Raw genomic sequence first — 27,689 nt, 5'->3', positions numbered from 1 at the left:
TACAGTACAGTGCTGCTGAATATTCATCATGTGGGGAATGAATGAGCACACCTCCATTTCTGACCTCTTGACTGTTATGACCCAGTCTATGGTTGAGCTGCAGAGAGTGATTTAGGGAATTGCTACCTTTATAAATTGGGGAAAAGAATGCAAGACACAAAAAGTATTTCAACAAAAATGTGTTGGTATATTTTCAGAAAGTGAAATATTTTCATATATATATATATATATATATATATATATATATATATATATATATATATATATATATATATATATACATATATATATATACATATATATGTATATATATGTATATAAATGAAAATGACACTTTGCTACAATGTAAACTAGTGTGCGTACGTACACTATATATATATATATATATATATATATATATATATATATATATATATATATATATATATATATATATATAAAATGTACAAACAACTGTACTCGGCATCTCTTCAGGGTGGTCCCAGGCCAAAATGATAAACAAAAAGTCTAATAGTTGAGAAACTTAGTTACATAAAAGGAAAAAATAACACACTGGGACTTCAGAAACAGGCACAAGTCAAAACCAGAACAGGAACTATCACACCATTTCTAACACCCTTCACCTTATTTTTATGCTTCCTCTTTAAATAGATGATTAGTGATGAGGTTATCGAGGTGAAGGCAGGGTCAGGACAGGCTAGGGCAGGCTGGAAACTCTGGCCTGGAATCAGACTTGCACACAAACATATACAAAGAACACAATAGACAGTAGTCATCAAAGTTACGGGTTGTAAACCGACCCCAGTGGCATCATGGGAATGGAATCCAAAGGCTGAATTCTGTCATGTAGATGTTGATGCAAATTGACTGCTTGAGCAAGTTTACAAGAACCACTACAATTAAAAATTTTTTTAAACAGAAAAGTTTGTTGTTTTTTCTTATAATGCTTGTTATATACATATAGCACTGTTTACTTGGAATGATCTTTATAATAGCTACCTCTTTTTTTAATTCATAAAAATTGGACAATGGTCATTGGGGTGGAGATCCCTTTGGGTGTGTCTGGTTACACACCAAAAGAGCACCATTCACCATGACACTGTAATCCAAGCTGTTTCACATGCAAGTAAGAAGCTGTTATTTAGTTCTGTGGTGATTTTATATAATTAGGAAAATAAAATTTCCTATAACATTGTGGTTATCGTTTTTAATATAATATTAACATGTAAATGGCCATAGAATAAGAGTATTTATGTTATTTTATATTCAGTTGCTTTACACACATAACCATAATGCTAGAATGCTAGAATTCTGGTCAAATAATCACTGTCAGAAACAACTGTACTGTATGTATTATTAAATAAAATTATATTTTACACACGTATATGTGTATATATATATATATATATATATATATATATATATATATATATATATATTTATATTTATATAAATATATAAAATTATATATAATTATATATATGTTTCTCAATGACAATAAGTGTCATCTAATTATGCAATGCAGGTAGACAGTACAAAAAACTAAGTGCAATATTTCAGAGTATAAAAAAATTCATGATTCATCATGAGTCTGGCCATTGTCTGTTGACCTCTTTCATTAGGCTTTTCTATCCCAAAAACTGCTGCTCACAGAATGTTTTTTTCTTTATCACCAAATTTAGAGTAAACTCTAGAGACTGTTGTGAATGAAAATCCTAGGAGATCAGTTACATAAATAGTCATACCATCCCATCTGGCACCAACAACCATGCCACAGTCAAAACCACTATGATGACATATTGATGTGTAATTGGCTAATGGAACAAATTTGGCATATGCTAATGGAATACATTTGCACCCAAGGCAGCAAAAAGTTTATATGGAAAGCTCATCATTAAGTAAAGAATGTGTCAATAAGTGAATGCAGTTTCTATCTGACTATTAGCTCACTATTGGGGCTATCTATTTGTTCACTATAGAATAATAAGTGCCTTAGACTGAACCAATGTCCTGCAACATTACTTTTGGGGAAAAGATGGATAACTAATTCCCATTATGAGCAGACACAAAAATAAATATCAAATAAAAAGTGTTATGTGAGGATGTTGTTGCTTTTGGTAATGGACCACAAGTAATAGGAATAATAAGGAAAGTAATAAGTAATGAATTGCTTCTTCTTCATATAATGATTAGGAATTTATTGTGTAAACAGGTGCATAGTTGGATGAAATGACTGATAAGCTGCTTAAATAAATTCCTGTTAATAAATTACATTCATTGCCTTTCTCACTAAATTATCACATTTTCATTACATCAAAAGATGTATTTGTTTAGGGTTTATGTGAATGAACATTGTCAAAAGCAGCATTAATTTAGGACACTGCTTCCTGGGTGAACATAACATTCACTCACTCATTCACTTGTAGTAACCACTTTGTCTTGGTCAAGGTCACTGTGAATATGGGACCCTGCTGTGAATCTAGAGCCCATCTGGAACATTTGCAATGCACATTAGTAAATAAATTTCAGTTACTAGAAACTAAATATGTAATCCAAGGTTTTAAATTTAATTTAACATTTTTCATTTAACATATTCATGCTTTTTGTTTTGTTTATTTTACACTTCCTGTAAGTCCTAACAAGGACCAACAATTTATATAGCTCACTTAAAATCCTACTTTTGCTCCATTATTGATTGTGTATTATGTTCTTGACCATGTAACACACACACACACAGAGCCTTGTTTTCAGATATGTGTTATATGCTATTGCTTATGGTAATTTTCTAGGAACCCAGATTATATTAGTAAAATTACCTCTGTAAATATGGCCTTCAAAATTCCAGAGTTTTTCTGAATAGAGGTTCCTAAGATGGATTTTGTCAATTGTATCCATCTGGACTAAAGAAAATCACTGTCTCTTCTTATCGGTTAATAAATATAATAAGATGTAAGGTAAAAGTAATAGAATGTATGAAAGAGAACATACTAAAATGGCACAAGATTGAGGTGAGGAAATTTGGATTTTAGAAAGAAAATGCCAGTAAATGTATTATTAGTTTCATATTTATGTATTTAATATATGTTCAACATATGTATTTATTCCGTTTGTATTCTGCATGCTCGGGCCTGTGCTTAACTGCACAAGTCCAATGAACATAATTTTGAGAGAAACACCTCACTACACACACTGAGTACATCAATATGAGTTACAACGATTGACTGCTGGAACATCTTGAGATTAATGCCTAATAATAATTCAATCTGAAAGTAACACAAATATGAACTATTTTTTCTGCATTATGTAATGACATAATCTTTCTTAGCTGGGCAATATTTCTGAAAAGAGAAAAGTCTGTCTTAGTAATATTATTTACTTGTGCTTCTAATAAGATAATAATCAATAATTGCATAACAGTGTTCTACTGCTGCACACAATAAAACTGAAAGACCAACAAAAGTAACTTCATAATCAGAAATCAGAGAACTGATTGTTTGAGCTACCAAAAATATTCAGCATGTAGTTTGTTCAGTCCATGACCATTCCCTAGTATTTAGAAAAGTGCACTTTGATTTTATCTAAGATTTTGCTGTATTGTTTCACAGTAAAGAGAGGGAGAAAAAAGTGTCAGTGATATAGAGTATTAAATGATGCATGAAGATTCATGGCTATGATGGATGCTTTGAAGAATGTAAGTGATCTAACATGCTGGCTGCTGGAGAAAGGGAACTGTTAGCACCTTTCTATCAAAGTCTAGCTTTCCACTGTACTCACAGACACTGCATTGCTTTTACTCATGTTCCATTCAGGGCCCTGAGAACAGCGAAAAAAATGATTTAGCTTTCAAGATTACAAGATTTTTATCTACAGAGAACCAAGACAGCTCTTTTGTGTGTGTGTGTTTGGGATAGGGAGGAGGCATGGTAGGGAGATGGTGAGAATCACCAGATCACCAGTTTTTCCTTTGTCTGCAAAATAAAGTGTATAATGCATAATTGTGTCTGTGTGTTTTTCCCACAGACTTTTAAAGCAGGGTGATGAATGTATTGAGCCTGTTGCATGTCCATGTTTATGGAAGGGTAAAGAGTATTACCCAGGGGATAGAGTGTCCTCACCTTGCCACCAGTGGTGAGTACATACAGAATCGAAACACACAAAATATTCAGGAAAAATATAGACAACATTGCTGTTTTTCCAATGCATAATCCAATTGAAATACTACAGACAACCCAACATTCAAAAAGAACTTATGCAAACTAAACAGCAAGTTTCTAACTATGCATGTTGTGTTTTAGTGTGTGTCAGCATGGTTTATTCCAGTGTGACTTCCATCCATGTGCATCAATGTGCACTGTGTATGGAGACCGACACTACCGTACATTTGATGGATTGCTATTTGACTACGTTGGCGACTGTAAAGTTTACTTGTTAAAGGTATGAGATATGGGCAGCCTCTACATTATCAAAAAAATGTTATTTTTCTATTAATGATGCCAACATTTATGCATAACATTATCTATGTGTGTCTCTTTTTCAGAGCTCAGCTGATGTAACATTAAATGTTGCAGCAGAGAATGTAGACTGCTTTGAAAATGGTGTGATTTGCAGAAAATCCCTTTTCATTTCCATCGGGCAGTCCATAATTTTTTTTGATGATGAAAGTGGCAAACCTGTGAGTTTAAAACTTTACATGTTGCAAGATTTGACCATTTATTCTTTACTAAGATATTTTAAAAAAATCACTTAACAAAAGTTCACAAAAGTTAAATAGGTAATTATTTAAAAAAAATCACTTAACAAAATCACAAAAGTTAAATAGGTAATTATGCCCGTAACTCAAAAGAAGCGATGTCTGATGTTTGATGACCTGAGTAATCTAGCAGGAATACCTCTAACAATGGTAAACAGTTAGAGTGGTGACAGTGAATATATTAATAAAAGCATTAAATTGTATGTTTTTTTTATATCTTAATTTTGAAGTATGTATGTTGTAATCCTCTTAAGAATTGGGTGAGTTAGTCTTATTTAAATGTTGCTTTCTCTACATGCAAAGTTTGCATATTATTTAAATAATGCGAAGGTACTGATGGAAACAGTATTTCTGAGTATCTAATCTTAGAGGTTTTTTTAATGTTTGCTAGATTAATTTTTTTGAGTCTAGCAATTAAGGGGATTACAAGGTGTTTATATGCTTCTACCTGTGTGCAGAATCCATCCAGTGTAATCAACAGACAAAACGTGTATATCCTGAATGCAGGCTACTTCACTATTATCCATCTAACACAGTATGAGATTTCAGTGCTCTGGGATAGAAAAAACACCATCCATATACAAGCTGGACACCAGTGGCAGGTCACACATACATATAATTACACACAGTGATACACATATATACACACACATACAAACCCACCTCCCCAAAATACACACATATCTCAGATTGAAGTGTGTGTGTGTGTGTGTGTGTGTGTGTGTGTGTGTGTGTGTGTGTGTGTGTGTGTGTAAACTTCAGGGTAAACTCTCTGGTCTGTGTGGGAATTTTGATCTCAAGACAGTAAACGAAATGAAAACCCCAGATAACATGGATGTGTCAACACCACAGGAGTTTGGCAACAGCTGGACAGCAGCAGAGGCAGGTTACACACATATAATATACACTAACATACAACAACATGTTTCTACAGTCCAAGTGTGTGCAGTGAAAAATAACGCCTAAGTAATGCCCAATGTAAAACATACAGCAAATGTACTTTTATAGAAGAGTTACAAATGCTGAGACTTCAAGACACTTTGCATGTTAGAAGAGAGAACAGTTCAAATTCTATTTTTAATGCCAACAGTCCTAAATCCCCAGTCGTCTAAAACCATGAAAAGCTTTTTCTTTTTTCCTTTTCTTTTCTTTTCTTTTCTTTTTTTTTTAAACATGCAGTGATTCAAATGCCTTAAAGATAATTTGTATAGATGGCCACTGAGCCTTTCAGGTATGTAAACACCTGCTGCAAGCTGCTGTATGGAGCACTACACTACAATATGAGCAAACATGAACAATATAAACTACAAAATGTAATAGTTATAATAAAACATGATAAACACAAATGTCTCTCATACATATTTTTTGCATGAAAATGTGTGTATATTTATGCACACTCCAGACCATTGCAGAACTTTGCTGAGAGTTATAAGTTGTCTTATATGTTAGTGTTGTTATATAACTATAGCTGGTGGGATGGTGAGTAAATTGTGGAGAAAATGGGGAACTAATAAAATAAATTAACTACAGATTATTTTAGGATAAATTGCATTCACATTTTGGGACCATAAGAGATTTAACAAAGTTCCATTGTCAGCAAGTTTTAAATTTCACATCCTCTTTCATTATAGCTTTTATAGAACAATTTCTTTCTGACAGACTTTCTAATAATATCCCTAATATAAATGTACATACAAAGTATGTGAAGTATGTGTTATTACGACTTTTTTATTCTTATTTTGCGTGTGTGCATGTGTAGTGTATTAATAGTCCAGATATAAGGCATCCATGCTCTTTGAATCCAAGCCGAGAATCTTTTGCCAAAAAGCAGTGTGGGATACTCCTCAGCGAAGTATTCCAAGCCTGTCATCCAGTGGTGAGTTGTTGAATTACTATAAACAGTAGTTAGAAAAGAAGATACATGCAATATCAGAATAAAGGAACTGTGGCTTATTTTTGTGCATGCATAAGTGTGTGATTGCATTTACTGTATGCATGACTATATAGTGCCTTGACAGGTATTTTGCATGTTTGTGTTAAATGTTAGATGTTAAAATGTACACGTTGATTCCAAAGTATAAATGAAATCACAGTGATCACAGTTTAAGGGCTAATGTTACAGTGCAAAATCAAAGAGTGTTTAACATAAGCATGAAACCATTGTGCTCAAAAGTTTGCATACCCTGATAGAAATGAGTAAACATTGCCATTTTTTGACTGATAATGCAAAAAATATGACTGATAATTCAAAAGAACTTTTCTTGTTTAAGGAGTTGTTAAAAACTCCTTTTTAAATCCTAATGATAGCTAAAATCTCCTAACTTTAACAAATCAAACAACTATGTGATAATTAAAACCTTTATGTGACCACTAAAGTTAGGTGATTTCAGTGGTCACATGAAGTTATTAATTATCACAATTTAATAATTTGAAAGTTTTTAAATACTAATGATAACTGAACTCACTGAAACAACCCTGATCAAAAGTTTACATATCCTTGTTTGGCCACATTATAAACACACAGGTTGACACACAGGTTTAAATGGGTATTAAAAAGAAGTTTGCACGTCTGTGACTCATTGTAATTGTAATTAGTGTCTGTGCAAAAATAGATGATGTACTGTACTGACTTGGCTGGATACTGCAACATAGGAAAGACAAAAGAAATGCCAATGGACCGCGTAATAAGGTTGTTGAACTTTATAAAGGAAAAGGTATCTTAGGTAGAGAGGTAGAAAGGTATATAAAAAGATATTTGAAACACTTGAAAATGCCAGTCAGTACTTCAAACTCTGATAAAGAGGTGAAAAATAATAGTTTCTGTTGATACTAAGCCATGGACAGCTAGACCAAGAAAGATTTCACCCACTGCCATACTAAAAATTGATCAGGACACAAAGAAAAACCCTAACACAACTTGGAGAGAAATACAGGCTGCTCTGAAAAAAAGTGGTTGTTTCAAGGCGCACATTGAGGAGGTACAGTACGTAAACACAAATGACCTGCATGGTTGAGTTGCCAGGAGAAAGCCATTGCTGTGCCCATGCCACATGACTAGACAATCTTCTGGAGCAGTCATTTGAAGTGTTGAAACCAAAATTTAACTTTATAGACACAACCATAAATGCTATGTTTGGAGAGGAGTCAACAAGGCACAGCAGCATGCTATTGGAAAAGACTGGCAGATAATTTGCATTCTACAGCATGAAAGCTGTGGATGGGACAATCTTGGATGTTCCTACATGGCAGTGATCCAAAGCACAAGGCAATGTTGACCCTCTTATGGTTACAGCAGAACAAGGTGAAGGTTCTGGAGTAGACATCACAGTCTCCTTTTCATCACAGAGTCATTTTGGAGAGATCTCAAATGTGCAGTTTGTGCAGGACATCCAAAAGATTTACAGGAACTGGAAGCATTTTATCAAGAAAAATGGGCAGCTATACCACCTGAGAGAATTTAGGACCTCATGCACAATTATTACAAAAGACTGCATATCAATGTTGATGCTAAAGGGGGCAATACACGATATTAAAAACTAAAGGTATGCAAATATTTATATAGAGATTATTTCCTTTTTTTTTTTGTTATGTTTTATTTGATGATTGTGCCATTCTGTTATGCCTTACATATTAACTTGAGTCCAATATGAAATAAAAAAATAGTTTTGCCTTCTCACTCATTTTCATTAAAAAATGGTACAAATCTTGCAAATTCTGACAGGTATGCAAACTTTTGAGCACAACTGTATATGCATGTGTACACATATATGTTAAAGCATGCATTCCAATGTACAGATGACTTACAAATAAATCTCTAATAAAAGCTGTCACTCACTTTCTTGGCAGATTACCATATGTTTTACTATATGTGATGTGTTTAGGTGGATGTGACATCATATTATATGAACTGCCTGGCGGATACATGTAGCTGCTATCGTGGGGGTGACTGTGAATGTTTCTGTACAAGTTTGGCAACATACGCTCACAGCTGCTGCCAACAGGGAATTCCCATTGACTGGCGATCACCCTCCCTATGCCGTGAGTGACCACTAATATGCAAAATTAATGATAAGCACAGCAATGTCACTGTAATTGTGGGATTAAGAGATTAAAAAGAGTATATTGTTTCTCAGGATCTCTTATTATGCTGTTTCATTCAATCATATAGAGCAATTAATGACTGATGATTAGAAGCAAGAATAACAATTTTTTCTGTTATGGATTACAGCATATGACTGTGAATACTACAACAAAGGTAAGCTTATAATTTACTAACTATTTCTTTGGCAAGCATTACACAATATTTCATGGGGGGTCACTGTGGATGTTGGACAGACAGGTAGCTGGGTATGCTGGTGGCTGGCTGCCTGTGGGTTTTAGTGTGGGTAAGTGGGTGTGTGGGTGATTATGTTTGTGGGTGGTTGCATGTGTGGTGCATATATGTTTGAAAACTAAATATCTTTGTATAGTTATAGGTAAAGGTCCTATTAGGCTGCTGACCTACAGAGAGAAAAATCTGCTATTGGCAGCCAACTGGACAAGTGGGTTGGTGTTCCTGAAGAGGGGCGTGTCCAGCACGGATGGTGTTGTGACTCTGTTCATGATAACGCCAGGGCTCAGTAAAACCCGACAACATGGTAACACATGTAGACACATGGTCAGACACATTCATACACATTTCATTTGATGGAATTGATAGCATGTATATTAACACATATACTCTGTATCAAAACATTTTTGTAAAAAAAAAAAAAAATTGCAAATGCTGTTTTTACATACTGGTGAAAAATGTTGAACAGATTGGTAATGAAGAAAAAAAGGCTTTTTAAGGGCAAAAAAGGCTTTTAGTGGATTCATGTTAAATGTGAAAAGGCTGAACAAAATTATAAACGCAACATTTTTGTTTTTGCCCACATTTTTCATGAACTGAACTCAAAAATCTAAGACTTTTTCTGTGTACACACAAAGCCTATTTTTCTTAAATATTGTTCACAAATCTGTCTAAATCTGTGTTAGTGAGCACTTCTCCTTTGCGGACATTATCCATCCAACTCACAGGTATGGTATATGAAGATGCTGATTAGACAGCATGGTTATTGCACAGGTGTGCCTTAGGCTGTAAGGAACCGTTATTACTTAAAGACGATGTCATACTGTATGCGATTTGCTCCTTTATTTTCAGTCACTTTGACATTTTAAGCTTGTATATATTCATTTTTAATTAACTGTCATTAGCTCAAAATTTCTAAGCAAAGATGTAATATGGTAATTTTGCTTACTTTTCAGCAAAATTTAACATGATTGTGTTTTTGTTCTTTTAGATTCATCACTAGTATCATTTGAATCAGCAGACAGGCCAAATTATTTCCTCCACACAGAGGGCACTGGCCACTTAAGACTGCGCAAGTGGGAGGACAATACGCACTTTTGTGATGCAGCAACCTTTATACTGCATAGGGACACTTGGATCACTGGATTTGATTCACTAGAATCACTTGCGTGGCCTGGATACTTTCTACACTACATGCTGTATAAACTGCAACTTCTGAAATACAATCACTCACCTCGTTACCGCAGAGCCACACTCTTCAAAATTGCTGGTAAGTCAATATCACATCACAAAAACATTTTTATGCACATACACATATTCATGCTCATACTAAATACTGTTTCTGACAGGCAGCACTACAGATGTCTCAATAATTCCTCAGTGCCAGTGGCGGTATGAATCTTGTACAAGTCCTTGTTTTAGGACATGCAGCGATCCAGCAGCCATGAGCTGTGTGACCACCCTAAAGTAAAGACACACACTATCATGTGCTTGTACCTTACTGTTCTTAAATTAAAATTAGAGCATAGTGTTTGTTGTTTAATTCATTCTGCAGAGTTGAGGGATGTTTTCCCCAGTGTCCAGCTCATATGGTTTTGGATGAGATGACTCAGAGATGTGTCTATCTGGATGACTGTAAGACATACTCTTGTCTTTACTGCTTTTTTTATTGCTAGGTCTTCAAAAAAGAAAAATACTAAAAAGGCTACTAAAGCTCACTATATTGGTATCATAATTTATTTTATGTGTTTGTCTCTTCTCATGAAATGGTACTATATAATGAAACACACAAATACTTATATCCACTTAAAAACATCATCATTTAAATCTATTTGAGTGCATTGAAGAATTGCTCAATCGAGTGCTCATTCAATTTTCATGCTGGCTGTGTTACTCTTTTTTATTTACAGTTAATCAATTTATGGGTGTTTTGTTTGTATGCAGGTATTAAGCCTTCAGTTACACTGGCAGAATTCAATTTAACACTCGCTGCAGTCACCTCTTCCACTCTGGCCTCAGCAAATATCTTTACCGTCACAGCAACAGAGGCACTCAATACCACAATCAGTCATACTAAGTCTTCCCCTCCAGAAACTAGTGGAACAGCTTCCACAACTGTTACTATACACTATTCAACCCCGTTGTCTCCACCTATCACTACCTCTACCATACCAGTACCAGATGAATCACTGAGGACATCATCAATCCATCCTCAGTTGCTGGCTTCTAATGCTAGAACCATTACAGTGCCCAGTACTACTATTTTTACCCACAGTAAGACTACAACTCCAAGAGTAAGAGTAACACCATCGCTATCCAGTAGTACAAATTCCTCTGTTACCCCCACCATGGACATTTCCAACACCTCAACCAAGTTACTCACTGGGATAAGTCCTCTCCCTTCAATACTAGCATACACCACTGTGGCCACTTCTGAGACAACACCAGAAACCCTCAAAGTACATCTTGGTACTACCAGCCCTGAACCTGCCTCATTTTCAAAAACCTCCACAGTTAGAATTACAACACCTCCTGAATTTTCTACAACCAGTAGTACAGAGACCTTTTCTGCTGAAAACTTTACATTAACCAAATCTCTTGCATTGGATTTGAGTACCTCTGCCAGCACTGCACATCCTAGTGTTCCTACCCCATTACATCCCCTTACTGTTATGCCACCTACAATCACTCAACGATATTCCACAGAGTTTATCACAGCAGTCAGTTCCTTCAGAACACTAAAAACAACTACAATGAGTGGTACCAGAGAACCTTTAATGGTACACACCAAAGAGAAAACTATTCCTATGTCTCCGGTTGTGGTGAAAACATCCACAACACACTTTCTTGTAAAACCTAGAGAGACCACCCAAACAATGTCATTTGTGACTACATATCCTTTGTCAAAGCACCCTGTGACCACCAAAACTATATCAGACATCTTAAACACCACAACCCAAATCACAACAGTGCCTGCTATGGTCTCTACAGCTGAGTCAATGGAAACCACAACAACAACAACAACAACAACATTTCAACCAATATCTATGCCGTTTACTGCTCATACACCCTGGACTACTGGTGTCCCACCTATTGATGAGACACACACAAACACTTCGTGGAGAATGAGCCATACGACGAGAGGGATGACATCCACTGAATCTATTTCACCAAATCAGTTTGAAATCACAACTAAAGATATTGTTCCAACTCCAACAAAAAGCCTCCCATTGCCATCACACACTAAAATCTTTCCTTTAGCTACAGGAAATGATATATCAACATTACCACAGTCACAATCTTTGCATACTCACATGACAACCCCCATAATGGTGAGCAATGGTACTGTAGCTAAAGGTACTACAGCTAGTTCCACAGAGTCACATTTACGTCCCCTTTCATACTTATCCTCAGCTTCTGCTCATCTCTCAGAGAAAATCAGCACATTCAAGACACAGCCTTCTACTTCAGCTTCCACAATAACAGAAGAAATCAACATTAAAACAACACTTCAAGCTTATACCCCTGTAGTTACAATGCTTACTTCTGCATCTACAGTGTCACCTCAAACACAGATGATCGGTTCAGCAGCCACATCCAGACCAACTGAGCACCTTCTATCAACCATGGATACTGAGTTTACCTCTTACCCACCCACTGTCAGTTCTGGGACCCTCCATCCCAAAATAGAAACGATTCATTTCCTTCCTCACACTGACAAATTTGACCTTTATACTGATAAATTCTTGCAACCATCGTTTATTAAACAGCCTACTTCCAGTCCCAGAATGACTTCACACACAGAGAGAGTGGAGACAATAACTCCAAGCATTCCCAAAACAACCATAATCACAGTGACAACACACCTTATACCCCCAATAGTCACTGAGAAAACAATTACATCCACAGAGAAAATGCTAGATACCACTGTTTCTTTGGAGAGGGAAAAGCCTGTTTCACAAACTAGCTCTTCAAGGCCATTAACATTTTCAACCATTCATAGTATAAAGACAGCACTTCAAAAGACTGAAAACCAAACTGCAGTGGGCCACAAACAATTCTTATCAGTAGGCACAAGCACTGCAACCACTGCTTACATGGCCCCACATAATACAACTACTGACTCTGCAAGAACAATCTCTTTTACTATGACCCCATCAGATGGGCAACTGGTGGATAAAATGACATCAGCAACACACTTAACCACAGAAGGGCTACAATCACCAAACAGGTCCCAAACTACCAGCTCTGCATTACTCATCACACCCACTACTCTTAACACTCTCATAACACAGACAAAGCAATGGATAACCCCAACAGAGGAATTTCTTCATTTAACTCCTTCGGTTTTGTCCACTTCAGCAAAGGATGTTAGTCCCATCAAAGTCTGCACTGTGAGTAAAACAAACTTTTTTGTAAGCCCCAATCCTGACGTAACATTAGATAGTATTATTAAAATTTCATATACCAATTAATTTATTCTCAAAACTAAATGATGGTGTCAATTACAATGGTATTCCAATAAAAATCCCTACAAAGAAACTAAAATAATATAAATGTATATGTATAAATGAATAAATTATAAATGTAGACATTTATATTGCTTTAATTCATTAACATTATGCTTTGTGGTATGTTTTCATTGTCTTTGTAGCCACCATACTCTTTAGTGGTTGATGACTGCACTAAGCTCATTTGTGTGAATGGCCAGCTGGCCTTATTCAATAAGTCCCAGAGTTGCCCCTTTGACTCCAGACCTCCAAACTGTGGTCTACTTGGCTTTGCTGTGCTGGTCAATGGAGACAAGTGCTGCCCAAAATGGGACTGTCCATGTAAGTCATATATACCTACACACATTAATCCAAGAGTACATATAAATGTATGTTGTATGCTATTTTGAAGGGTACATTTTTAATAGGTTATTGTTTGTGTATAGGCCGCTGTTCCGTGTTTCCAGACCTAAATGTTGTTACATTTGATGGGAACAGTGTAGGCCTTTACAAAGCAGCAGCATATGTGGTGACACAACTCATGAATGAGAGTGTCACCATCCTGATACAGGAGTGCCATAGTTCAGAGAGCACAGTAAGATATATATTCAAGCATATTTTGTTACTTCATTTTTTATCATCTTGTTATTATTATAATTAAATAAAAACTTAATTAGAATTATTAAGCTTCACTTTGTTATTGTATTTTCTGATGCATACTGTATACATTTTAAAGAGAAAGTTGGTAATTATTTAAAGAAATCCCCCCAAAAAACACAGCAATAGCCAGCAATAGTAACAATCCCAATTTGTGCCTATGTTGTTCTGGAATCCAATGGTTAATTTGAAGTCCTAGGTAATATTTTCCACTAAACACACTGCTTAACAAAGCCCAACCATTTTCACCAAGTGAACTGTTTTGACCACTACATGTCTTCAAACAGAGGGGGGCACGGTGGCTTAGTGGTTAGCACGTTCGCCTCACACCTCCAAGGTCGGGGTTCGATTCCCGCCTCCACCTTGTGTGTGTGGAGTTTGCATGTTCTCCCCGTGCCTCGGGGGTTTCCTCCGGGTACTCCGGTTTCCTCCCCCAGTCCAAAGACATGCATGGTAGGTTGATTGGCATCTCTGGAAAATTGTCCCTAGTGTGTGATTGCGTGAGTGACTGAGAGTGTGTGTGTGTGTGCCCTGCGATGGGTTGGCACTCCGTCCAGGGTGTATCCTGCCTTGATGCCCAATGACGCCTGAGATAGGCACAGGCTCCCCGTGACCCGAGGTAGTTCGGATAAGCGGTAGAAGATGAATGAATGAATGAATGAATGTCTTCAAACATGACTCGTTTTTGTTAAATTTGCCTAGCCTTTCTTATTATGTCTGTTCAACCCCCTTGTTACTTGCTCACTTGAATGTGATTGTCTTCTCAGGGGCACCACTAAGGGGGGAAAGTTAGGACGATTCTAAGGGTGCACACATTTTTGGGGCCCCCAGAGGCTTGTATGTTTGGTGCAAAATGGGTGTGGTAAGGGCCCAGTCTCATTTTCTTTCATAGGGCCCAAAATTGCTAGTGGCGCCCCTGTGTCTTCCTGTCATGTGAATGTTTCGCTTGTTACCTCTGTGGATTGAAGCCCTGTCTCTTCTTTATGTTTTTGCTAAGTCTTTGTGATTGCCTGTGTATCACAAGCACTGTGCCTTTGAGATTGCTTATTTCTGTGGTAATATATCTGGATTTTCCCTTTGGGTTTGTCTCTGTTTATTACAACTTGGACACAAGAAACTGTCTATACAGCACCTGGTATTTACTAATACCTAGTCATGCTTTATGGGTTGACCAATGCCACAGCTGTATTCCAGGATGCCACAAGGGATATGGTAAATCAGTTTGTATTAGTCTACCTGGATGGCATTCTAAATTTCCAAATTCTCCAAAGACTTTTCAAGAACAACTTGTATGTGAAGCCACAGAAGTGTGAATTTTAATATAACCGAGGTCTCTTTTTTTTGGTTTTATTATCAAAGAGGCCAGAGTTGGTATGAACCTCAAGAATACTTAAGCTGTGAGAGAATGTTTTTGCGCTTGGTATTGCTCATTTCTATTACAAATTCACCAGAGACTTTACTTCATTGGCTGCTCCCATTTCACTTTTTGTCTCCTGAAGCGCCAACCTGAGACCTGCCTGAACATTCCATCATTTGGTGTAATCGAGCCACAACCTGTGCTCACTTTCCCCCCGACTCCTGCTCCAAAGGCTCCAACACCATCCTAGATCATCGATGCCCAGCCTGGCTTCATAGTCCACTAGTTTCTGGACTCTCACCAGGTTCATGGAGCTTCATTTGTGATTTAATGTGTATAGCAAATGATGTGCTTTACTACTCTTTGGGTTACTTTGTCTGATGTAATTCAGCTTGTCAGTATGGTAACATCTGTGCATTTACTCTTTGAATTTGTGTGCTTGTGGACTGATTTTTGTATTTTTGTCTCTGGCTCTGTTTTTGACCTTGAATTATAGATTACAACTTGGACCAAAGAAACTATTTACAGTGAACTTCCCCAATTTTGCTTTTGCTTTTCATTTTTGTTCTGATCTCCCATCTCCTTTTTATTTTGGTATTTTTTGGAATTTAGCATTCTACTCATTTTGCACTGCAATTGTTGTGGAGTAGTGTTGAACTACCACTCTGGAGACCTGTGTTCAGTTCCTTAGTCTGCTACCAACCTTCTCAAATGTATTTAATTTTCCATCCATCCATCCATCCATCCATCCATCCATCCATCCATGTTTAAAAATATATTTTTTTTATAAATACTATGTATTTATAAATACTATGTATTTATGTTATATTATATTATATTATATTATTTATTTGCTATTTCAGATTTTTGCATACACTTTTTAGTATTTGGTGGGACTTTTAATTGCTTTAACTTGTATCAAATGCTTTGCTGTCTTTCAGGCATTTTCTTTAAAGTCATTGAGTTATGCTTTGGCTCATTGTCCTACTAAAAGATTCACTTGCAAGACCAGGGCCAGTATTCATAAGGATTATTAGTGCAAAGGGTTGCTCCTAGTGACGTAATTCTAAGAAACTTTTTAGTAATGTGGATGTTTCCCCTTAGAGTAAAAGAAGATAGTAAAGATAAAGGTTTTTAATTAAGCATCTTAACCCTTAGAAAAGCTCTTAAGGTCAAAAAGTTTTACTTTAGACAATATGTAATAATGATAGTGAGTTAATAAGATGCTACAGATTAGATCATGTAGGGATTATTTTTGTGATGAATCATTTTAGAAATAACATTAGATGATGATAGATATATATATATTTACACATACATTTACATTACATTTATTACATTTGTAACATACAGATTTTTAGCTCATCTCTAATATGAACGGTCACAAACGTAAATGTTTTCATACGTAGCAACAGGGTCGGCACCATCTCCCCTCTAAGATAAAAGTTTTTGTATTTTCCTTGCTTAGAGTTGCTCTGAGATTGATCCTGAATCACTCCAAAGCTAAGACCCCTAGTTAGACATTTTAAAGCTAAAGTTAGGAGCTCGCTGAGATCATTCGTAGAATCTTTATGAATATGGGCACAGGTTTTGATCTGGTGTCTTGCTTTATTATTTTGAGATAATCTTTGCAGAATTTTGGAACACGGAAGGGTATTTTTGAAAGTTGTTCTTTTTTTTGTTTTTTGTTTTTTTGTAGAAAAATAGCCGCTAAGACAAACAAACCAAATAGTGGATTTAAATTAAAAACATTTCACAAATGTGGGAAAATGCAAAGCCAAAGTGAAGCATTTATTTTCATTTTTCTATTAATATTTAAATTTTAACCTTGAACTATCAAGTAAATAAAATGGCACATATTTTATTTGATCTTATTCTCTGCTTGCTTGACAGCTTGTCTGGAATTTTACTCACTTGTGTCTGGCAGCTCTAAACATTACGCATGACTCCAATCAGTTGCTTGTTAATCGTTTGCAGAGACGGGTGAGTGCTGATTGGTTGGCTGGCTTAACAGGATTTGTTCATTATTTAAATTCTGAATTAAAATGTATGACAAACACAATGATCATATGATCATAATATATACTATTTTTTACCATTAGCATTGAATTAGCCTTAAATTTTTAAAAACCTGGTGATAAAACTAAAGTAGAAACTTTAAAGAAAACTTTAAAGTTGGCTGGTCTTTTTTCTTTCCATGTTATTATGTATTTAATATGCTTTATCAAAATGCTTTCTTACAAATGCAAACATCCAGATTTAAATTCTACATTGTAGAATAGACTGTCTTTTCTCTGATTATATTTTGCTCTAAATGTATTAACATTAGTAATAGAACATGAATAGATCAAAATAATATTCTCCCAAACAACATGGTACACCAATGTATACAATCAATTTAAGCTTGTGCTGAAATTAATACATGTAGTATATTTAGAAACACACATTTACATTTGAATCTAAATGGTTCTACATAACTTTCTGGTACATTTGGTCTAATTTTCTAGGTGCTTGTATCCTGAATATAGTTGATTTATTTTAATCTCTTTCTTACTCTGATGCTGACCAAAGCAAAACACATTTTGAATATGTAGGAAGGAATTAATTGATCTGTTTTTTTTGTTTTTCTTAGGTATATGTTAACTCAAGGTATGCAACGCCACGTTTAAAAAAGTATGGTTTTGAAATTCTAGATACAGGTAACATGTATCTGATCTGGACTCCTGCTGGCCTGAAGATCCAATGGTTCCACAGTACAGGCATGATGGTGATTGAAACAGAGACTCATGCCAACAAGCTCTCCACAATGGGGTTGTGTGGTATGCAGCTAAATCATTACAATATGAAATATGGGAACTCCTCTAAATTTCCATATTGCTTTTGACATATTTTTCTCTCTCTCCGATACATAGGATGTTGTGATGGTAATTCACTAAACGATCTGATATTACACAATGGTACTGTAGTGGCTGATGCTGAAGATCCCACTATATTCATAGATAGTTGGCAAATTTCCAATACCACAAGTTATGTTGGCCAGAGCAGGAGAAGGGAGGCTAACTGTTCTACTGTCGATTGCTCTGACTGCTTCAAAATGCTCAACAACCTCACTTTCACTGCCTGTCATTCTTATGTATGCCACATGCACACCTTATAAAGTTTTAAATGTTTCTAACCATTTTATGTGCATATTCATGTTAACGTATGCCTGTGTGTATTAGGTTCCACCAGCTATATTTTGTGAAGTATGGGTACGAGATGTTGAGTATGTGAATAACCCTTGTGTGGCTCTTGCTGCATATATTGCCTCCTGTCACAAATTTAACATCTGCATCAAGTGGAGAAGCAAACACCACTGTCGTATGTTTAAACACACAAACACAAATAAAAGTTATAAAGACCAAATATGACAACATGCTGAAAGAAAGAAAGAAAGAAAGAAAGAAAGAAAGAAAGAAAGAAAGAAAGAAAGAAAGAAAGAAAGAACTTTATGTATACATTTAGCTAAAGCATATGATTTTTCTGAATGCATCTAATGCATGTCAAATGTATGTTAGTCACAGTACACAAGTGTTGCTGTACAAGTTATAAAGTAATAACAGTCAAATTTAAGAAGAGATCTGATCAATGCATGTGTCAATGTATGTGTCTATTTATACATTCAATGAATTCTCTTGTGTGTTCTGTGTAGCTTTTGTCTGTCCTGGGACACTGCAGTACCACGCATGTCTCCCTGCTTGCACAGCTCCTTCATGTCCTAATAAGGAGTTTGAGTATGATGCTGTACAGTGTTCAGGCATGTCCGAGGGATGCATGTGTCCAGAGGGGACTTTACTTCATCAACCATTCTCTGCACTTTGCATCTCACCTGCCAAGTGTGGTATGTTTTTCATTTCTCCACTCTATTTCTCTCAAAAAAAGTCAACATTATTATGTCAATGTAAAAAGCAAATTAAAAATTGAAAAGCAAATTAATGATTTTATTGACCTTTATATTTATTTGCCAAGCAAAGAAACAAGCAAATAACCATTTAACACAAAATAAATATTACTAAAGCAATACAAACAAATAGAATTATTTGAAAGATACACTGCCTTTCAGTGAAGTAATTAAATATATATTTTAAGTTATATTCCATGCATGAAGTCCCTTGAGAATATACACAAACACACACACACAACACAACACAACACCACACCACACCACACCATACACTATTCCAAATTAAAAGGAACCCAATCCTATTATTTAGAATAATAATGACACTGGGGGCACGGTGGCTTAGTGGTTAGCACGTTTGCCTCACACCTCCAGGGTTGGGGGTTCGATTCCCGCCTCCGCCTTGTGTGTGTGGAGTTTGCATGTTCTCCCGTGCCTCGGGGGTTTCCTCCCCCGTTCCAAAGACATGCATGGTAGGTTGATTGGCATCTCTGGAAAATTGTCTGTAGTGTGTGATTGCGTGAGCGAGAGAGTGTGTGTGTGTGTGTGTGTGTGTGCCCTGCGATGGGTTGGCACTCCTTCCAGGGTGTATCCTGCCTTGATGCCCGATGACAACTGAGATAGGCACAGGCTCCCCGTGACCCGAGGTAGTTCGAATAAGTGGTAGAAAATGAGCGAGTGAGAATAATGACACTGAGGGTGAAAAAACACTTAATGAAACAAAAACAATGTTTTATGTTTTGATGCAAAAATATGTGTTTATAGTTGTAGCCCACTGCACAATTTTATACGCTGCATTTTCACTCGCTTAAATCTCTTCACCTATCTACTCTCTACCAGTCCTATATTATTACTGTTGTTGTTGTTGTGGTTGTGATGATGATTCATAGGTTGTGACTTCTTGTATGTTGTCTCTCTGTGTGTATGTTCCTATAATGATGAGGTGTTTTATACTGGGTATGTATTTATTTCTGCAGCCTGTACAGATAGTTTTGGAGCTCCCCGTGCCTTGGGTGAGGTTTGGAAAGCTTCAGTGGATGGATGCTGTATGTATCGATGTGAGAGTGATGGTATTGTGCCTGTAGAGTTTGAGTGCAGTGATATTCCTCATCCAGTCTGCAAAAGAGCAGGCGAGATCAGCGTTAGCCTTACAGATGACAACTGTTGCACCCAAAGAGTCTGTGGTCAGTTCCATTTTTTTTATGGATTATATTTTGAACAGTATAAAATAACTAAAATATTATATAATATTATAATACTAAAATGAGCTGAAAGCATAGCACATAATGCTTAAATAATTTTACCGCACTTTTGAACTCTTTCATTTGCAATCCAAATGAATGATTTAATGCTACTTTTGTTACTTTTATAATAATTTTAGAACAGATAAAGACAGAGATTTGTTTCAGTTTTAATTCACCATATCAGAAACACTTTTATTATAACATTTTAATTTATAAACCCCAAATCAACTGTGGATTTAAACTGTGTGGAAGATGCCAGAAATTGACATAATTCTGTCATCCTGTGTGACTTTTGAAGCTTCTTATAGACCAGATGTCATAATTTGCACCTGTGGCTATAAATGCCTACATTTAGAGACAGTGTTGTTCGCTACATGTTGTCCATCCAAACAAGGACATGCAAGGCCTATAAACCTGTTACATTAGTTCTGTTAAGAGTAATGGCCAAAATACTGGCAATGTATTATAAGAAGCACGTGGGAGGCTAAAAGTTTGATTTACGTTTATGCTATTAAATGGCAATGCGTCCAGAAGCTAACAAAGTGTATGTCTTGTGACCCAGTGAAAATCTTTCTCTTAGATCTAGTTTGTAACTGATCTCTAATGGGACTAATATAGACACCATAAATGACATAACACTAGTAATGTATGGTAACATGAAATGTGAAATATTGAATTTGAATGTTTTTAGCATATGTACTCCTGTATAAACTGTATATATGTATCTACACAAAAACTAAAGGTTAAAAACTAAAAGAACTGAAATCATTTAAAGTGACACTTTTGATCTACCTATTTTGATAGCTAAGAGGTCTCTTATTATTTTACTAAGCCTTTACTAAATTATCACAGCTTTTTAAAAGATTTATGATTGCCATGCAATAAATGTACTATCCCCCACCAAATAAATATTTGCTCAACGTACTTGTGCTGCTTGATTTTTACAGTGTGTAATCAGAGTGCATGTGAGAACACTTCAATGGGCTGTAAATTTGGACAGAAGATGGTATCATACTTTAGACAGGACTCATGCTGTCCACAGTACACCTGCGGTGAGATTCATATAATGTATATGGTTGTGTGTGTGTGCGCGCGCATATACAGTAACAGTGCTTTCTTTGTAGAGTGTGATCCTGAACAGTGTGTGCTAGATATCCCTGTCTGCCGAGAGGATCAGACATTAATTGCCACTCGCAACGAAGGAAGCTGCTGTCTGGCTTATATTTGCAGTGAGTCCTTGTTTTACTATATTTTCATTGAGTTAAAAATTTTCACTTGAAACAGAGGGAGAAAAACAACAATATAATCTCTTTATTGAGGGATGTGGTGTAATTGTTTACAGTAAATAAACCCCTGGTTGGCATGGTGCCAATTCAGAGCCTACAGTTCAATCCTGTGTGTTTCTGACTGTGTTTGTCTCTACAAACTTTGCTCCAGTTTTTCACCATCTACCAAAACATAGCAATAGATGGATCAGTGTAGTGAACTGCCCCTAGGTGTGAGTGAGCACATGAATTTGTGTGCATGATGTCCGTTTATGTCCTATTTAGGATGTATTCTTCTTATATTTAGCTGTACCAGTAGAACAAAAAATGGAACAAAAATCAAAACCTTGTTTTGTTTGTTTATTTACTGCAGTGTGTGACATATGTTCAGAGGTTATTCCAGAGTGTGCAGATGGAGAGTTTCTTACCGTGGAGCTGAATAGTACAGATCGCTGCTGTCCCATATATCACTGTTGTAAGCCATTTCTCCTACACTACACTCTTTTGTAAAAAAAAGATACTCTTAGTTATTGTGTGTGTGTGTGTGTGTGTGTGTACATAGTGTGTGAGCATTCCAGGTGTTCAGTCATCAAATGCCCGGTAGGAATGGTTGCTGTCTCCACTAAAGTTCCAAAGCAGTGCTGTCCATCACAGGAATGTAGTAAGTCATTTATTTATTTTATCTGTTGCAACAGGTGTGTGTGTGTGTGTGTGTGTGTGTGTGTGTGTTTGTGTGTGTGTTGTTCTATGCTGGACAGTACTAATAATGGAATACGTCCATGGCTTTTAAACTCACTTATAGTTAGTGCTGTTTGTTTATTGTTTTTTTGTTTGTTTTGTTTTGTTTTGTTGTTACATATTGACTGTGATATATATACAGTATATATCTGTGATATATACAGTATATATATATATATATATATATATATATATATATATATATATATATATATATATATATATACCTGGAAAATTGTATATATATATATATAAAAATTATGATATATGTATACCTCTCACTTCAACAATTAAGAGCAAACCAAACGTCTGACTGTCTAACAATGATATATATATATATATATATATATATATATATATATATATATATATATATATATATATATATATATATATATAGAGAGAGAGAGAGAGAGAGAGAGAGAGAGAGAGAGAGAGAGAGAGAGAAGAGCCTGAATTATTACTGTTTTACTGTTTTTCTGGCATAAGTAAAAAAAAATATATTTGTTTGCTTGTGTATACACATTGCATAACATTAAAACTGAGTTTTTTATGCATTGGTAGAAACTTGGGCTAGAGAATCTTCAAAATGGCAGGTCTTGTGGCATATTTCCAGTATACAATAGTTAATACCTACCAGAAATGGTCAAAGGAAGGACAAATAATTATGGCAATAACTCATGGGTGCCTAAGGCTCACTGATGCATATGGGAAGTGAATGCTAGCCTATCTGTTCCAATCCCATAGAAGAGCATCTATAGCCAAAATAGCTGAAAAAGCTAATGCTTGCTATGATAATAATATGTCAGTACACAAAGTGCATCACACTTAAATGCATATGGCTTTGCATAACCACAGACTGGTCAGAGTGCCTGTGCTCAACACTGACAAAAGTGTCTCTTTCTTTTACACCATGTGGATAGCTGAGTGCATGTGCATCAGTATGTCTTGAAATGTGTCTTGTACAATGTGTCTTTGTTTTTGTTTGTGCTCACATTTGCCCCGCCAGATCTTTAATCCATTCCCGTCTCTGCACACCTGTACCTTGTGTCTGAATGATTGACTTGTAGTGTCTCCTGGTTTCTGTCTTCTCTTTTGTTATTTTGGTTGCTGTCTTCCCTGGTGTTTTCCATATGTTTTTCTTTTTCTTGTTTTACTTACTAAACCCCATTTTTCATGTTATCCCTGCATTTGTGTCTGATTCTGCTCTGTGGAGACACCTGATTCCTCACACTTTGCCATGCCATGCTGCAAAAAATTGTATAGGAATGCAAACGTATTAACTACTGCAGATAATAATAACAGATTTGTTTTATACAGGGCTTTTTGTAGGTAAATAGTGAATGTGAGGTGAGCAACAGATGTCTTTTACAGGTGCACATGATAAAACAAACAAAAAAAACATCAAGAGTGTAATCAGATTCTTACTTTTGTCTGCACGTGGTCATAATACAAGCATCTCTGTCTTGTCAGATTTAAGTAGGATGAAGTTAGTGTAGCATATAGAAAAAAGACCTAAAACAGAACCTGTGGAACAATGAACATTTCCCTTTTATCCACAGAGAAGTAATTTACATTTCCTATTTCATAACAATCAGTCAAAAAAGACATGAGCCAAGAGATCCAGCTCCAACATTTTCTAGCCTATGAAGGAGAATAGTGTAATCATTGGTGTCAAGCAGCATCAGCAAGAAGAAAAAAGCCCTGATCAGAGGCTAGTAGTAGGTCATATCATAGATTTAACTAGCACTGTCTCTATGAGGCATAAATCCTGGCTAATACAGTTCATGACTGTTACACTTATGTAGTAATGAGCATAACTGCTGTGCCACAACCTTTTTAGAATCTTTGAGATAAACGAGAGCTATATTGGCATGTACAGTCATGTGATAAATTAGAACAATTTTTGATCTTGTTTTAATTTGTACCCATAGATAACAGTGAAGTAATGCATGTAAACAACAAAAAAATCACTTTGTTTCCACTTATTAAACAAAAGAAACAAACAAAAATGAATATTTAATCTGAGCAAAAAATTAGGACATCCTATACCCTAATAGCTAGTGTTTTCCCCTTTGGCTGAAAGCACCTCAATGAGACACTTCTTGTAGCCATCTAACAGTTCCTGACATCGGCTAGAACAAAGTTTCTCAAACTTTTCACTGCAGAATTATTTTGGATATGTGATTTTGGAGAGGTTTCTTGCATGCACAGACTGTTTAAAATCACTCCGCAGGATCTTAATAAGATTTAGATCTGGGCTTTGACCATTCCAGAATTCTGCATTTTTTTACTTTTTAGCCAGTTCTTGGTGGATTTACTGGTATGTTTTGGGTCATTTGGGTCATTGCTTCGGCTTAAATGTTTTTGACAGATGGTTTCTTAAGCACCTTCTGATACAATGTAGAATTCATAGTGGATTCTATGATGACAAGCTTGACAGACCCTACTGCATCAAGGCATTCACAAACCAACACTTCCACCTGAAAAGCTGTGTTTGTTTGCTGTCAAACATGCCTTTTGTTATGGTGTCCAAATAATTCAATTTCAGACTCATTCTTCCAAAGCACATTATTCCAGAAGTCTTGTCTCTGTGTTCTTTGGCAAACTTCAGTCTTGACCTCATATTTCTGTTAGACACCAAAGGATACCTCCTTGCACACCTGCTTGCTGTAGGTCCAATGATGATATTTTAGGGTTTTTGAAGATAAAATCTTTAAGCAACTTGCGGCCTGCTCTTCGTTTGAATTTGTTTGGACGGCCTGACCTGGTCATGTTGGCAGTTGTTTTAAGTGCTCTACACCTTTCCAGACAGTAGAATGGCTGATTACAAATTCTTTTCAGATCTCATAAGCATCAGCAATCTTCTTTTTGAAGGTCTACTAAGAGATATCTCACCATCGTGATACCTCTCACTTCAACAATTAAGAGCAAACCAAACGTCTGTCTAAATGTCTGACGTTTAAATGTCTAAATGTCTGGCGTTTAAAGGCAAAGGCAAGCCTTATCCAAAATGTTCTGTAGTAATAAACCTAGCATGCAAGTAAATTAGTGCAATTAAATTAGATGAGATAATAGTTTGATAGTGTGGAAGAATGTGGAAATGGGACTATAATTTCTATATTAATCCAAATGTTAGTATAAGATCAAGAGTTTTATACCATTATAACACATACTGAAACTAGGATGGACACAACTGCCACAAATGCCAGTCAGTACTGTTCAAACTCTGATAAAGTGGTAAAAAATACAGGCTGCTCTTGTTTCAAGGAGCTGTAAGAACAGAGGCTCACTTCCAGTTGGTTATTTATACCTTTTGCCTGTGTATCACAACTACAAGTCTGTTTTATGGTTTGAATTGTTTGCGATTATCTCCATTAAAGCTCAGTTATATCCTCCATATGGATTCAGCTGCCTCCACATGACAGGATTCTTCACTATTAGTGAACCCAACAGATATAGCTTAGATCCATGCTTTTTTAGCTTCTTCAAGCATTGCACAATTCACATGCACCCAGAGTGGAGCCTCTCCACATGGCTTTACCGGAAAATTTTAATAGTTCCCCCTACTGCTGTAAGGGCTTCCTTTGCCAGTAGTTCCTTTGGTGTTTTTCAATCACCAGCCAGACGCCTTACACCAAGTGTGCTTTCCTTTTGAGTCTTCTTACAAAGAGAGCTTTGGATTAGGCTGCAGCAGTCTGGGACAAGGGCAAGCAGTGTATTCTTCCTATACTCAATTTGTCCAGCAAATCTGATTCTGCTGCAGACTATGCAGTAAAAACTCCTCTCCACCCAAGGGCCAAACTTACCCCCACCACACCGGAGACTAAGGCTATGGAGAAGTATGTCAAGGAAGCCCTAGCAGCAGGATTCATCAGGCCTTCAATCTCTCCTGCTGCGGTGGGGTTCATCGTTGTCAAGGAAAAGTATGGTGGACTGAGGCCCTGTATTACTATTATAGACTAAACGCCATAGAAATCAGGTACCCATACCCCCCTACTCTTAGTCCCTCCAGCCCTTGAACAGCTCAGAGAAGTGCAGGTTTTTACTAAATTGGACTTAAGAAGCACCTACAACTTAGTCCTCATACGGAGGTGGATGAATGGAAGACAGCTTTTCTAACATCTAGGGGGCACTATGAATATTTGGTTATGCCGTATGGCCTGACTAACACAACATTAGTCTTCCATGTTTTGTCAGTGAAGTTCTCAAGGATTTCCTGAACTGGCATGTTATAGTTTACATTGATGACATTCCAATTTACTCTGATTAATCTCATGTCAACCATGTACACCAAGCGCATTATCAAATGTTAAAGGTTTGATGGTGTTTGTATGACCGAGAGTATGACTATGTGTAAAAAATGTTTGATGGTGTATGAAAGAGGTTTCATAGTGTGTGGAAGAGGTTTCATACTGTGTAAGAGAGTTATAACTAAGTACTCAAGCTTTTCTCTTTCAGAATGTGCATGTGAGACAATCTCTCAGCCTAAATGTGGCATGGTAAGACAGTTTTTCAGATTTCTTCACATTTCAAATAAATTTCAAATACACATTTCAAATAATTTCAGTTTGAAATGAGTACTGTATAATAGTCAACATACTCAAATGAGGTTTGGTAAAGAATTATTTGAGTTACTGTAGGTAACCTGTAAGCTTAAACCAGTTTGGCTATTCACTTCTGTCCTCTCTTATCAGCTAAGTTTTTCTGCTTGCAAAACTGACTCACTGCAAGTGTTTTGTTTTTTGCAGTGCATTTTTGCAAACTGTAGAAACTGTTGAATATGAAAATAGAAGGATTACACTTACAAAATCCTCACACAAGTCTCTATGATCACATATGTTTGATGTGAACGTTAACTGAATCTCTTGGCTGGTATCTGCATGCTTTCTTGCACTACACTGCAGCTCCATGATTG

General features: G+C 36.2%; 2 protein-coding genes across 2 annotated transcripts in view; one reads left to right on the top strand and one right to left on the bottom strand.

Annotated features, from left to right (window-relative positions):
* The window catches only part of ptpn5 (protein tyrosine phosphatase non-receptor type 5), a 551,551-nt gene that overhangs the window by 133,698 nt on the left and 390,164 nt on the right, over positions 1-27,689 (bottom strand). The gene's annotated exons all lie outside the window — the stretch shown is intronic.
* Positions 1-27,689, top strand: part of otog (otogelin) — a 68,718-nt gene that overhangs the window by 31,974 nt on the left and 9,055 nt on the right. The window contains exons 24-50 of the mRNA XM_060858822.1: positions 4,021-4,128; positions 4,296-4,434; positions 4,538-4,672; positions 5,209-5,352; positions 5,513-5,632; positions 6,510-6,626; positions 8,632-8,788; positions 8,979-9,005; positions 9,220-9,387; positions 10,072-10,354; positions 10,434-10,547; positions 10,636-10,715; positions 11,025-11,840; positions 13,242-13,474; positions 13,735-13,912; positions 14,017-14,165; positions 17,478-17,567; positions 18,217-18,403; positions 18,497-18,717; positions 18,806-18,944; positions 19,276-19,464; positions 20,502-20,708; positions 21,716-21,820; positions 21,893-21,997; positions 22,407-22,508; positions 22,596-22,694; positions 27,233-27,273. Of these exons, the coding sequence (XP_060714805.1) occupies positions 4,021-4,128; positions 4,296-4,434; positions 4,538-4,672; positions 5,209-5,352; positions 5,513-5,632; positions 6,510-6,626; positions 8,632-8,788; positions 8,979-9,005; positions 9,220-9,387; positions 10,072-10,354; positions 10,434-10,547; positions 10,636-10,715; positions 11,025-11,840; positions 13,242-13,474; positions 13,735-13,912; positions 14,017-14,165; positions 17,478-17,567; positions 18,217-18,403; positions 18,497-18,717; positions 18,806-18,944; positions 19,276-19,464; positions 20,502-20,708; positions 21,716-21,820; positions 21,893-21,997; positions 22,407-22,508; positions 22,596-22,694; positions 27,233-27,273 (4,453 nt within the window). The remainder of the gene's footprint in view (positions 1-4,020; positions 4,129-4,295; positions 4,435-4,537; positions 4,673-5,208; positions 5,353-5,512; positions 5,633-6,509; positions 6,627-8,631; positions 8,789-8,978; positions 9,006-9,219; positions 9,388-10,071; positions 10,355-10,433; positions 10,548-10,635; positions 10,716-11,024; positions 11,841-13,241; positions 13,475-13,734; positions 13,913-14,016; positions 14,166-17,477; positions 17,568-18,216; positions 18,404-18,496; positions 18,718-18,805; positions 18,945-19,275; positions 19,465-20,501; positions 20,709-21,715; positions 21,821-21,892; positions 21,998-22,406; positions 22,509-22,595; positions 22,695-27,232; positions 27,274-27,689) is intronic.

Source organism: Tachysurus vachellii, chromosome 23, assembly GCF_030014155.1.
Source record: "Tachysurus vachellii isolate PV-2020 chromosome 23, HZAU_Pvac_v1, whole genome shotgun sequence".
Lineage (NCBI taxonomy): Eukaryota > Metazoa > Chordata > Actinopteri > Siluriformes > Bagridae > Tachysurus > Tachysurus vachellii.
This window is presented reverse-complemented; position numbering and strand designations above follow the sequence as displayed.